Source organism: Gallus gallus, chromosome 3 (genome assembly GCF_016699485.2).
Source record: "Gallus gallus isolate bGalGal1 chromosome 3, bGalGal1.mat.broiler.GRCg7b, whole genome shotgun sequence".
NCBI lineage: Eukaryota > Metazoa > Chordata > Aves > Galliformes > Phasianidae > Gallus > Gallus gallus.
This window is the reverse complement of record NC_052534.1, coordinates 92,461,560-92,474,197: the sequence shown is the minus strand read 5'-3', so window position 1 is coordinate 92,474,197 and position 12,638 is coordinate 92,461,560. Positions and strand designations below refer to the sequence as shown.

Below are 12,638 nucleotides of genomic sequence, written 5' to 3'. Positions count from 1 at the left end.
CAGCATCAGTGGGCACCATCAGTGGGCAGCTATTCTAATGCTCCCCATCTAAACTTTAAGACACACATATTCCAGGGGTGCTGGAATTATGAAGAACAGGAAAATGTGTAATTTATGCTAGAGCAAACTGTTTTGCAGTGTAACAGGTGGAACAAACTAGGTGAACTGAGATTATATCTCCCTTCATATACACTGTCAAAAAATAATATTTTTTATAAATGAAGAATGGAAAATGACAACCTTCTCCGTGTTATTTATTCAATACATTTATTTACTTTACAGAATCTGATGGTATATTTATGACTAAGACTGTCTGCAAAAATTTTTTAGGTATTTTAATAGCTCTTCCATGGATCTCAATCAACATTTTTACAGCACTGTTAAAAAAAAGAACTGAGAAAACTTTAATGGACAGCAGGTTCACGAATGCTATCAATGCATGTTCTTCCATCTTCTGCCAGTTTGTACGGTTCAGTACAGATGCATTTGTAGCTGCCTTTAGTGTTAATGCATTTAGCAGTTGGAGAGCATGGTGGATTAATTTCCTTTTCACACTCATTGATGTCTGCAAAACAGTGATCAATAATCATTACAAATTAGAAAAGGATTAATAACTTACACACACGCTACAAGTATTCATAAGTGAATTTTTGTGCATTTCACACTGATATTGTTTTTACCTTTTTTTTTTTTTTAATTTTTGACTTTTTGAGCTGAATGGGTTCATGTCCTAAGGCTTCCAGTTTCTTTATAAACCTTATTTATACCATGCTCTATAGAAGTTATGAAAAAATAGTAACACTGAAATGGTTTTATATGTTTCCAGACATTATTCTGAACAGTCTAGGATTCCGGTTAGATTTGGATATATCTGTGATACTACTGAAAAAATTATTGCTCCTAGAAGGCATGTAAATTCTGTGAAATGGCAATATCTTGTCAGAATGATGAGCAAATGAACAATTATCCATTTTTATCCATTCGAAGATGCACATAAGTGCATTTTCCTTGAGGCCATTCAAGTCCTTTTGCTTTCAGTCTTATGCAATGAAAGGGGAATCAGTGTGGAGTGCAGGAAAGAAAATACACAGTGAGAGAAAGAATGTAGTCTTTTTCATATTTCTGCATCTCTCTTCCTCTGTGTTATATTTGCTTACACAACTTCATTTGGTTGCCTAAAACATCCTGCACTGTTTTAGATTGTTTCCCATCAGTGCTGTGCAATATTTGCCAGCCTGTTCAACACCTCAGATTCTTTGCCTTAGGAAACACTGGAAGTCCATATGCAGACAACTCTCTGAGTCTTCAGTGCCTTCTCTTTTTGGTTAGATTCCTTTCCTTTCCTTCTCTACCATATATATGTATATATATATATATATTTGGCTGCTCCTTCTGTAGCTTCCCTCCCCCCCCCCCCCCCCCCCCTCCCATCAGTATTAGTATTAGAAAGAGACCCTGTAAAAATGGTTTACTGGCTTAGCTTAATGTTGTCACTCAGACTACTTGGGGAAATCTGTCACTGAAAATGGGATCAAACCTGATCCTTTCTTAAATTTTAATACAAAGCAGCAGCTGTGTCCAAAGCTAAATGTCAACTGAGACAGTCAAAAGAGTAATCACACAAGGAATAATCTTAAATTTACAAATCCTTAAGAAATACTATCTCCCATAATGCCTTTATGAAGTAGTAAACTAGTCTGTTGTTCAGGATGAAGTGTCCTTAGTAATTATTACACCTTCAAGACTACATTTTACTTTAATTCCCACTGATATCATCACTGGGAAATCAAAAACTGAACAGACTTTTTCTGCGCTGTAATTTAGAGGTTCTATTTCAGCTAATACTCATGTTATCTGTTAACTAACTAATTGGTTTTATGGCCATGAAAAAGCATATGTCAGATCTAACCAGCCTACCCTACTGCTCAAAGGCTATGGTACTTTATTAAAGCAAAGTAAACACAGTTATCTCTCCAATGTAAGATGGCACTTATTATAAAGGTAGCACAGTCTAGCACTAAATGTCTTCCTGAACTCAATAGAAATGATTCTATCAAAGCCAAAGTTAGTAAGCAGGAATTAACAGCTCTCAAATTTCTATGCTTTTGTCAGCAGGCCACTCTGTCTTTTCCAGAGAAGCATATAATTTTGAAACCATCTGCAGAAATGCTAAGCTCTATCCTCCTCATTATATTGCTTGACTTATTCCTAATTTGCTGAACATTTAGAATGGGAACACATTGCAGAAACATGCATGGGACAAAGTACTTTCTACTGTAAAACTGAAGTAGCATCTGCATAAGTGGGGTTTGATGGCTTTCTTTTAATAAAGGCATTTCTTATTTAATATATGCAGCAGCTTGTTTTCCTATAGCAGATATAAAGTCTTTTGTTTACAGTGCTGAACATATTAAAAGAAACTAGGATAAGGAATGATTCATTCATATAAGTTATTTATACAGTTTGTAGCCAGAATATTAATCTACTGAAAAGATTTTATTATAATTCATTTAACAGCTTTACTGCTTTATGTGGTATTTATGGGGGTGGGATTCAGCGAATAAATAGGATATGAATAAAGGAAAGAGCTGCAAAATTCATTTGACTTTTGATATATCAGGTATGCAATTAGAATCAATAGCTTTCTATTCTGCTATCACAGAAATACTGATAAGCACACTTTATTGCAGATCAGCTGCAGCCCTTACATACAAAGTAATTTAACACCATCCATAATATATTCCTAAATGCAGCCTTTTCAGGTTTGATTTTCTCTCATGTTCTTATGAGGCGCAACAGTTTCCATATGTGTATAGAAATACACACACAAATATATATCATTAAGAACATCATCATTAGGAATATGAACATAGAGAGAATTCATCCCTCATAGCAGTGAAGAGGGAACGTCTTGCAACAAAATACTTGCCATATTCTCTTTCTGTCAAACCTCCTTTCAGTAGCAAAAATAGAGCAAGAAGAGGAGAGAAAATAGTAAATAAATCATCAGAAAATTATTCTTTTTTAAAATGTTCATGAAATGTCTTTTAACTGATTTCTTAACTCTTCTACTTTTCTACCTTCAGAAGTAATTCACTTCTGTCAAATTTTTTAATTCATATTTGAGGGATGGAATTTGGAATAGAACGATAATTAAATTGCTTAATTTCTCTCATATTCAGTATGTCTTTGTCACCTTTGCTTAACTTATTAGGATAACACACCAACTACAAGAGCTGATTTCACTTTGTATCTAGAGTGTCCACTGAATCACTTTAGGAAAATAACTTAATCAACAGTCTGATTCATTATTACACTGAATGTAGGAAGGAGGAATGTATAATACAGACTTGCTTTTTTTTCTTTCCCTGATGGTTGTTAATTGACATTTCCCTGTCATCAAACCTAATGGTGAATCAGCACAGGTAAAGATTAAGATAGCAACTCTGGATCACGGAAAGTTTTGCATTATAGTGTCATCATACTTACAAACCTAGCAGACTGATTATCTTTATCTTACAAATTGCATTCATTTACAAGGAACACAAAGGAAAAATGACATTTAAGCAATACATTTCAAGACAAGAAATGAAACACTTCTCTTAAACAGTGTTAGATGAGCTTTTAAAAAAAATCAGAAACAAATACATATATCCAGAGAGATACCTATGCAAACAGGAGCCTGAAAGTTCCAGCCTTTATTTGTGCAGATCAATTGCTCTTCTCCTTGTAACAGAAATCCATGTTGACAAGAATAAGTCACTGTAGATTCCCCAAATTCTGAACAATATACAAAATTTCCATTTTCTACATGCTTTGGTGTTCCACACATTTCTTCTACAAATAGAAGATCACATTTTAAAAACATACCAGCTTACCTTCAAAAATGGACATTATTCTCCTTTACTGCTATAAGTCAACTTCAGTGAAATTATTCACATGCTTTAAGATGATCAAGAATTTAATTGTTCATTTCTGGACAAGAATTTATATGGAATTCCTCAGGTCTGACTTACAAGTCTTATAAAAATAACTTTACCTCCAAACAGTGTGATCTACAGAGATCTTAGTTAATGTATTTCCTATACTTCTAAGAACTCCTGCCCCAGTTAACATAATGTTTGTGTATTTCACAAAGCCATCTGCTTTATCAAGGTGAAGATGGCAGACAGTATCCTTTTACAGAGGAGGAAACTGAGAAAGGAGAGAAAGATCTAGATCTCATTTCTAAGTGACAGAAATGCTAAAACTCCATGACAGATCAGGAACTCAAGACCTGCATAACCACAGTCAGTGCTCTAACTACAGGTTACTCTCCCCCCCATCAAAAAAAGAAAATTACCAAATTACCTTCCTGAAAGGTTTCTTGCCAAGCTTCTAAATTCATTCCATCTATATTACTACAATGTTTAAAATCCTGTGGAAACTTTCCAAGTTGAAAGGCATCTATGGGTACATCAGAAATTCCCGTGTTGTCACAAATCACGCGAGACAAGGAGTGTTTTTTGAGTTCATGCTTTTGAGCGTCAGTGAAAACATTATCATTTTCCCACCAAAATCTGGAAAGGTTGATAGAAATATTTTTGAACGATTAAATTAAAAGAACTGATTACTCTTACTATCAGAGTATCCTACATAAGAAGACATAAAAAAAAAAATAATTACAACAAAATGTAAATGGATACAAGAATAATAAATGGAAACTCTGACTCTATCTGCATATCCATCTTACAAGTCACAGAAAGGCTGTTGTGAGTCTGACGTACTGATCACCTCAGGTGGTTTGTTAAAGTAAGATAACTAAAACTATTAATTAATTTGCATGTGCTGAGTTGCTTGTAGCCACAAAAGAAATTTGCAGCACTGAGAAAAAAAAAAAAAAAGATGCAAATTATTTGAATTCGATACTTAATCTTATGCATATATATATATATAAATAGAGGCACAAACCTCTTATGCTAAGGATGTAAAGTCAGGTACAAAGTCTTTACCGTTATTTCAGACCCTGAGATCAGACAAGGATTCAGAGCAGGAACAGAAAAGAAGGTAACAGCTGATGGAACAAAAACAATTGTTTCCAGGTGATATGGCTGAAGTTAGTACAGGCTAAGGTCAAATCCAGCATAAGGTCATGGGTTTATTACACTGGTGAAAGAAATCTCTTCTTTTTCTCAGCAGGATACTGACAGTAGATTTTAAAGTTACGAGGATGGCATTCAGTCAGTTAAAAATTCCACTTAGTCTTGATTTATGAACTTAAATTGGTAACTTCAGAAAGATGTTTTGAAATTCCTACTTACTAACATGTAGGCTTATCTAACAAATAGGTCTATCTGGTATGCATGTAGTGTTACTAATGCAGATACAATATCCAACGCATTATGCAGCAAGCCACTGCAATGAATTTTAGACTTTTTCACTCTTATGCTTACTCTATGACAACTACAACATATTGTTATACACTCCTAACTTTCTTAAATAGTTCCATATCATAGTATCCAATAACCGAACCCCATTTCCCACTTAAATTAGCAGACACAAAATTTATTGTATAAACTTGAGGTGTTCTTTTACTATTAGAACTAATCTTTTCTCAGTTTAAAGATAACACATTAAATTATGCTTAAGTTTAATTAATGTAAGTAGCATCATGTGACACTGGATAAAAGAAGAAAGTCTGGAAGGGCCACAATAGATCATCATTCTCCAGACAGAGTCAAGGATGCCATTACAAGTCAGAAAACTTACATCCATGTTTTTGTTGCATCTGAGTGGAATGTTTGTTGTCTATATGGCTTGTCTTAGTAAGATACTAACTTTGATTAATATTGCTTTTTCCTGTGAGCTAATTTATTAACAGTTTTTAAAGTTCAGATTTAAATTCTGTCTCAGATGCTTATTTATGTAATGGCTTCTTTCCACAGCAGCGACTTCTGAGAGGAGTGTAAAGGTGAGCATAAGGGCCAGATGTACTTAAACACCACTGCTAAGGTGGTGTGAATAGTTTATAATAGTCTTCTCATGATATTCAAAATTGCTGCCACAAGTATATGACAAAAATGAAAAACAAAGGTTGGTTTTATAATTGCTTCAGGAACAGAAGTAAGAAAGATAAAAGCAGCATCTCAAAACCTTTTGAAGCCTGAAATAGCATTTCTTCTGCCTTCCTGGTATGAAGTGTTGTACCAGCACAAGACAGACCATGGTGGCAGTTGTAGAGGACTAGGTGAAGTGACAACCTCATCTGATGTGTCTAATGTGGCAGTTCTGGGAGCACTCTGCATTCCTGATATCCATAAGACCACATACCCAGTGTTTTTATTTACCTTTCTAGGAAGCCTTAACTGCAACTCTCCACCTCTGTCTTATGAATTTTCTGTGTAAAATGTTGAGATCCTTTCAGTTAAGGATCCTCAGACTAGTGCATCTCTCAGGGATTGGATAGTTAAGACCTGTACATCCATTTACACAGAAGGAGATGTGTTCCTGGAACACTTAACTGCTGCTGGCACCTTGAGTTTCCACCAGAATTTCAAAGTTGAGCATCCCACTGTTACAGAAACAATCCCTATGTCCGAGGTTGAGACTACATACAGATCAAAGAAGAATAAAGAGAGGTTTACCCAAGAAAACTGGAGAGACTAACGCAAAAATTAGGTATTGGCAGTGAATAATTTGTTTACATAATGTTTAAGCATCATGTTTTACATGCTAAGAAGTATCCACATGTATCTGTAAATGACAGTTGCTGCTGAGTGGTACACAAAAGATTCAGCATCATGAATAAACTTACCGATCACCATCCCTTAGTGCTTTCATTTGCTTTCCAATTAAACAGGCAAACAGGGGACCTGTTCTAGCACCTGGAAGAAAGTCTTCTACTAAACCACCAAGCCAAACATCAATATTGCTAGGAATATGGTACAATTCCATGATTTTTTCAGTAACTTTCTGATTAGTTATTATTGTATTCAGGTCAGTTTGAGTTTCCAGTCTTGGTAAGTCGCAGAATTCTCGCCAGTCATTATAACCTATAAATATGATGATTAAAAGGAAGATTAGATTACTATTACGCATGATATTTGAAATTAATGCATTCAAAAACACTGGATTCTAACAACCTTAATTACAATCATGGACAGTTATTACTAAAAATAGTCTTGCTGTTATTGGTTAAAATGATTGGAGAAATTACAGCAGGATCTGCTGCTACAAGGTATGCAAATATTACATCATTCTCATGAAGGAAGACAAGAGTTTAAGTTCTCCCATATTTAAGCAATGCAAATATGAAATAAAGGGATATATTTTGAGCTAATCCAGACAGGAGCACTCATTGTGTTTGGAGATTTTCAGATCCAGAAATACAGAATTTGGATGAAGAACAAGAGAAAAAACAACAACAAAAACAAACAAACAAACAAAACAACCCAAAACAACTCTGAATTCCATTAGCACCTAAATCTCTTTACTAAGGAGATTGTTGTAGGTCATGTCTAGTTCCCTGGAAAATAATTTTTTTTTTTTCCAATTCTTTTACATCACTGCAATTAACTTTTCCCACCTCCCAGTAAAACTTGCTTATCTGGTCCTGGAGACCAAAACTCCATTTCTACTCCTATTTGGCTAAGACTTATAAACTCCAGGCTGAAGTCAGACTTCATTTCTACTGGCCAGATCCATATTCCTAGCTACAGTCACACAACTTCAACAGGAGAAATTGAGATGTTTGTAACCATGAAACATAACAACCTTAGTTAATCAGTCACTTGTATTCTGTGGGTAGGACATCAGGCTCAGAGCATAAAAGGGTAACCACATTTGTTCCTTATTCATGCAGACATGTGGTCTGATCTGGCAGGGGATCAGGACACAGTTTTACAAAACAAATGAAAGAGTCTCTGTCTGCTTTGCAGAGGGTTGTTGCCTCTGCATTTAGAGATGGTGGCACACTTACAGGAGGTTTTTACACAGGACTGTGAACATACTGTATGTTTTATCAGCTGCTCATGGTCCTTGACTGTTAGTTCAGCCTTACCCTGGACTAACTGGAGCAAGAAATCTAATGCAAAAAGTAGGTATAAAAATGTAATGTTTCTAAAAGTTAGGTGTACATTCACTTAAGTCATTAACCACTCCTGCATACATTTCAACACCAAGTAGGTGCTGCAGTCAGAAAACCCCACTCCTCTGGAGTTGAATCCTGCAGGAAGGAGTCTCAAGTGCCAGAGCACCCAGATCCACTCATCAGTACTGGTCTTTCACATTTCAGAATGCAGACTAGGGAGGTTATTTTAATTTCAGATGCTGGGGAATATTTTTTTCTATCAAAGTTGAAAATATTCGCTTCTTGTATTTTAAAGAGACTTGAGTTATGTTTCCTATAAAAAGGCTGTTACTTAAAAACTTACAATTACATCCCAAATACTAACACTCAGTTGCTGATTAGAAGAAGATTTAAGAAAAATCAATAGACCTGGGAGTCCATGATCACGGCCACGCTGTAAATTCAGCGATGCTAAATCAAGTGAACCATTATTGGACAACACAAACAGCTTATCTGTTAACTCTTCATTCATCAGTTGACCTTGCACCTGCAGTTTTGCTGGATGTGCAAGAAGACCCCTTATCAATGGATCCAAGCCTCCTTCAAACACAAAAATAATAAAATGATACAGCATGTATATGAACCACTATACTGTTCTCAACAAATGTGAATGCATGTATGCTTCTTTGATTTTAAACATTGGCCATGTAGCCTTTAACATTAAAAAAAAAAAATACTTAAGATTGAAATTGTGGTAATATAATGAAAATGTTCCACCTGCTTCCTCTGGTATACAAAATTTGGCAATCTGATAATACATTTATCCACAAAAAATGCATACAAAAGATCAGTTTATTGTCAGTGTGTCAGTCTGTTTCAGTCTGGAGAGTAATCTATTTTATTAAGAGAACTATTTACCTAAAATAATTGTTTCAGTCAGTATTAATTCTACGGAATGTGTTCAACAACCTAAATCAGTGGTGCACTTAAATAAATGTTTTTATTCCTAATTTAAGACCAGCAACATTAAAGAAACTGTAATATTGATGGGAAAAGCAAACAAAACAAAATAAAGAAACACACAAACAACAAAAAACAAAAAAACAGTTTAAATAAAAACATACCTTCTTTAATAAGCCTCCAAGGACTAAAGAAAACTTCATGCAAATGAAGATTTGGGAGTTCTGGATCATCTAAATACTGTGCATTCAATCGCCTTACTATCGGTTGGATTGTTGCATGACCGAAACGAAAAGCAGCTGTTGCAAATACGTTAGAAACTGTAGGATTCACTGTGGGATCATAACCTTTATAAAGGCCAATATACTGATTAAAAGCATCTGGGCCAATGATTTTGGGAATATAATCTTTAAAGTAATGATCTGAAGAAAAAAGAAAAGAAAAAAAAATCACTCAGTATTTTGATAGATGAATGGTAACGATTCACATGTACAGAATGCCTTTTTCATCACTCATTTGTTCCCAAGCACGACTAACAGCAGTGTAAATTTGAAAGGAACAAGATGTTAGTATTTCTTTGTGTAGTCTGGAAAAAATGACAAGAGAAAACCAGTAGCAAAGTTGAGTACACAGTACACTAACCAGGCTAATTTAGCATCCTACAATAATGCTAGACAAAAACCTACTGGGCAGATTGCCAGTATTGCTCCCTTCCAGTTCAAGTAGGTAAATCCAGCTCACAAGAGATCTGCTGAGGTTTAAAGCCTGGGCATAAGCTGTAATGCCCATGAATGGCTGTTAATGTGTACAGATTCTATTTTCAGGCATACATATGTAACACAAATCGTCTTTTCTGGATATTTAAAATGACCAGGTTTTGAAATACTGGTTCTGAGAATCCTTTAGTAGACATGTTATGCTAAAGTCTATAGACTCATAAAAACACACTTCAAAATTGAAAATGGTGATTAACACCTTCTGCCAAAAGTTTATGTAATATATTATTACAAAATCATATTACTATTACATGAAAAAAGTATACGAGTACTCTCTCTCTCCCCCTCACACACACACACACACACACACACAAAGTAATAAGATCTAATACACCAAATAAAATGAAAGTGTGTTATATGTTAAAGATTACACTGCACTCAATAAAGCACAAAGGGATGATTATAAAGCATAGTGAATTCAATAAAATACATTATAGATTCAATATAGTGTGCAAGAAAATACAGAGAAAAATGTACTTTGAGCTTGGCATAAAGGATATTGAAAAGCTAGCTGTCACAAAATTAGGAATTGAGAAAGTTGTATTTTTATCTTAGGCATGACAAAGAGACAAGAAAGCCCCTGCAGAGTTCAGTCACTTTTCTCATAAGGAAGGGGTAACATCTTTATGTTTGCAGCTATTTGAGGTTAACTCGTGCAGTTAACACAACATTTGAAAGACAATAGGTGAGGAGTCCTTTTAGAGATCCCTAAGTACAGCATACAACAAAATTCAAATAACTGCTGGAAATTAATACTGACGTTGTCATTTGAGAAGTTAACCTTTTGCTACATTCACAAAGATTTTGCAAGACAACGATTCTTTCTAAATTTAGATTTAATTAGTTTTTACAGGCAAGATATGGCACATTGTCTTATCATTTCAAAAGGTAGAAATACAGAATTTCAAATACTGGTTCAGCTTGACTTGGGGTCAAGCATGTCTTGGAAGTACAAATAAGGCAGGTGTAACAGAAATCCAAAAGCATGGATAGAAAAGGATATAAGTACATATTAACAGCTGCACAAAGATCTTAAATAAGATTAGATCAGCTCTGATATGACAAACATTCTGATATGAAAATCTTTTTTTTTTTTTTTTTGGCTTTTTTAAAATGAAATACCAAACTAAGCAGCTCATTAAGGCTGGATTGCCCAAACAAAAGGTCAATTCAAAATTTTCATTTGCTCCAGGGGCAAGCTCTTAATTTCAAATTTCCTTGGCAGCAAAAGAGGAACTGTTGTTTCAAAATATGAGAATTAAAAGGCTAAAGGTAAGAAGGAGTCAAATGCCTCCTTTCAGCTAGGCGAGACATATGTACGATGGAAACTTATGGTTTCTAAATAAGACTCCACCAAGTAGAGGTCAGTTTTAGACAATACAGACTAAAATGATACAGCAGAAGAAAAAAAAAGAATCTGGAATCTGACAGAGAACAGTATTCAAAGTATGTCAGCATGTAGTATCCTCTATATAGACTCTGAACAATCTTACTGAATTTGTCTGCATGAAGACAAGGGTAAACTCACTGTAATTGACATATGTATAAGTGTTAGAGAAAGAATAAATAGGTCACAAACAAAAAAATATTTTTCTTAAAATTCTTTGACCTGAACTCCTCCCTACTATGACAGAATTATTTGAAAGATTTGAAATAATTGAGATTCTTCTGTGGAAACAAAGGAACATTCTTGTCTGATAATATGTCAATAAAATTAGAGCTAGAAAGTGGTAATTCTTTATAGAAAAGGTATTACAAGAAACTACAATGAACTATGCTACCATTTATTACTTATTTTGAGTCTGTTTATGAGCAATAAGTTTGGTTTGGGTGTTTGAAACAGCATAGGAACTTTATGTGGGTATAGTGGGTCTGAACCTGCAAGGTACTGAGTGGTCTTATCTCCTCATAACATTTATTATATTAGTACTAATCCAATTTCCTCTTAGGAGACATTTGACATCTGATAGCATCCACTCAGATTTACAAAGAAGTCTCATTAAGAAATTAATTTTAATCAATAGTGTAAATATTTCTATAGTCTCATGGCTGAAATTGCTTTAAATGTACAATTTAGTAAAAAAAAATGAAAAATGGCCATTGTCTTATAAACAGAAGCCATATGCTTGGTATTTAAATGACTTTAATAACCAATATGATCAGAAAGTAACAGGGATTAAGAGTATTTGTGTATTATTCATTTAGTCATGTCTGAGAAAAGAAACTTCTGATTTCCTAGGAATACAACCAAATATTTGGTAACTATACAGACAGAAACAGAATCTAAATGATAACAGACCATCAGAAAAAGTTTTGTACATATTTATCATAGCATCACTAAATCCTGACCTGCAAACACAACAGTAGTCAAAGTCAAACAGGCGGTTAGTGTAAAAAGTACTCTCCTTCTCATTCAGAAAGCAGAATTATATCAGTGATTCTGAAATGTCCTTAGGAACTCAGGCAGCATCCTGACTGGATTTCCCTCTAGGATGGACCACCTTCAGCAGAATTCTTCCATACACTAGTTAATTGAAACTCTCAACTTATTTTTTCAGAATTTTTTTTTGTTCACGTCAAAAGCTATTTCAAATGAGGTGCAAAAGATGAAGAAAATCATATCACTTCCTCATTAGGTTCAGCAGACTTTTAAAAACCCCTCAAGCATTTTTCAAAAAAGTTGCGAATAAAGGTACAATGGATTGAAAGGAAGATAAAAAGAACTCTGCAAAAGAGAATATGAAAATATATGAATGACTGTAAGAAAAAAGTAAGGCTGATAGGACAACTAATCTTTGCCATTGGCCAGAGGTGACTGCGAAAAATAGCATCTCACTGAGATAGCGAAGAGCCAA

The 12,638-nt window shown here is 34.5% G+C and overlaps 1 protein-coding gene across 1 annotated transcript in view; it reads right to left on the bottom strand.

Moving 5' to 3' along the window:
• Positions 1–244: 244 nt before the first annotated feature.
• The window catches only part of TPO (thyroid peroxidase), a 49,045-nt gene continuing 36,651 nt past the window's right edge, over positions 245–12,638 (bottom strand). Inside the window, 7 exon segments of the mRNA XM_046939321.1 lie at positions 245–565; positions 3,667–3,837; positions 4,351–4,559; positions 6,794–7,031; positions 8,477–8,647; positions 9,172–9,417; positions 9,420–9,429. Of these exon segments, the coding sequence (XP_046795277.1) occupies positions 405–565; positions 3,667–3,837; positions 4,351–4,559; positions 6,794–7,031; positions 8,477–8,647; positions 9,172–9,417; positions 9,420–9,429 (1,206 nt within the window). The 3' untranslated portion in view covers positions 245–404.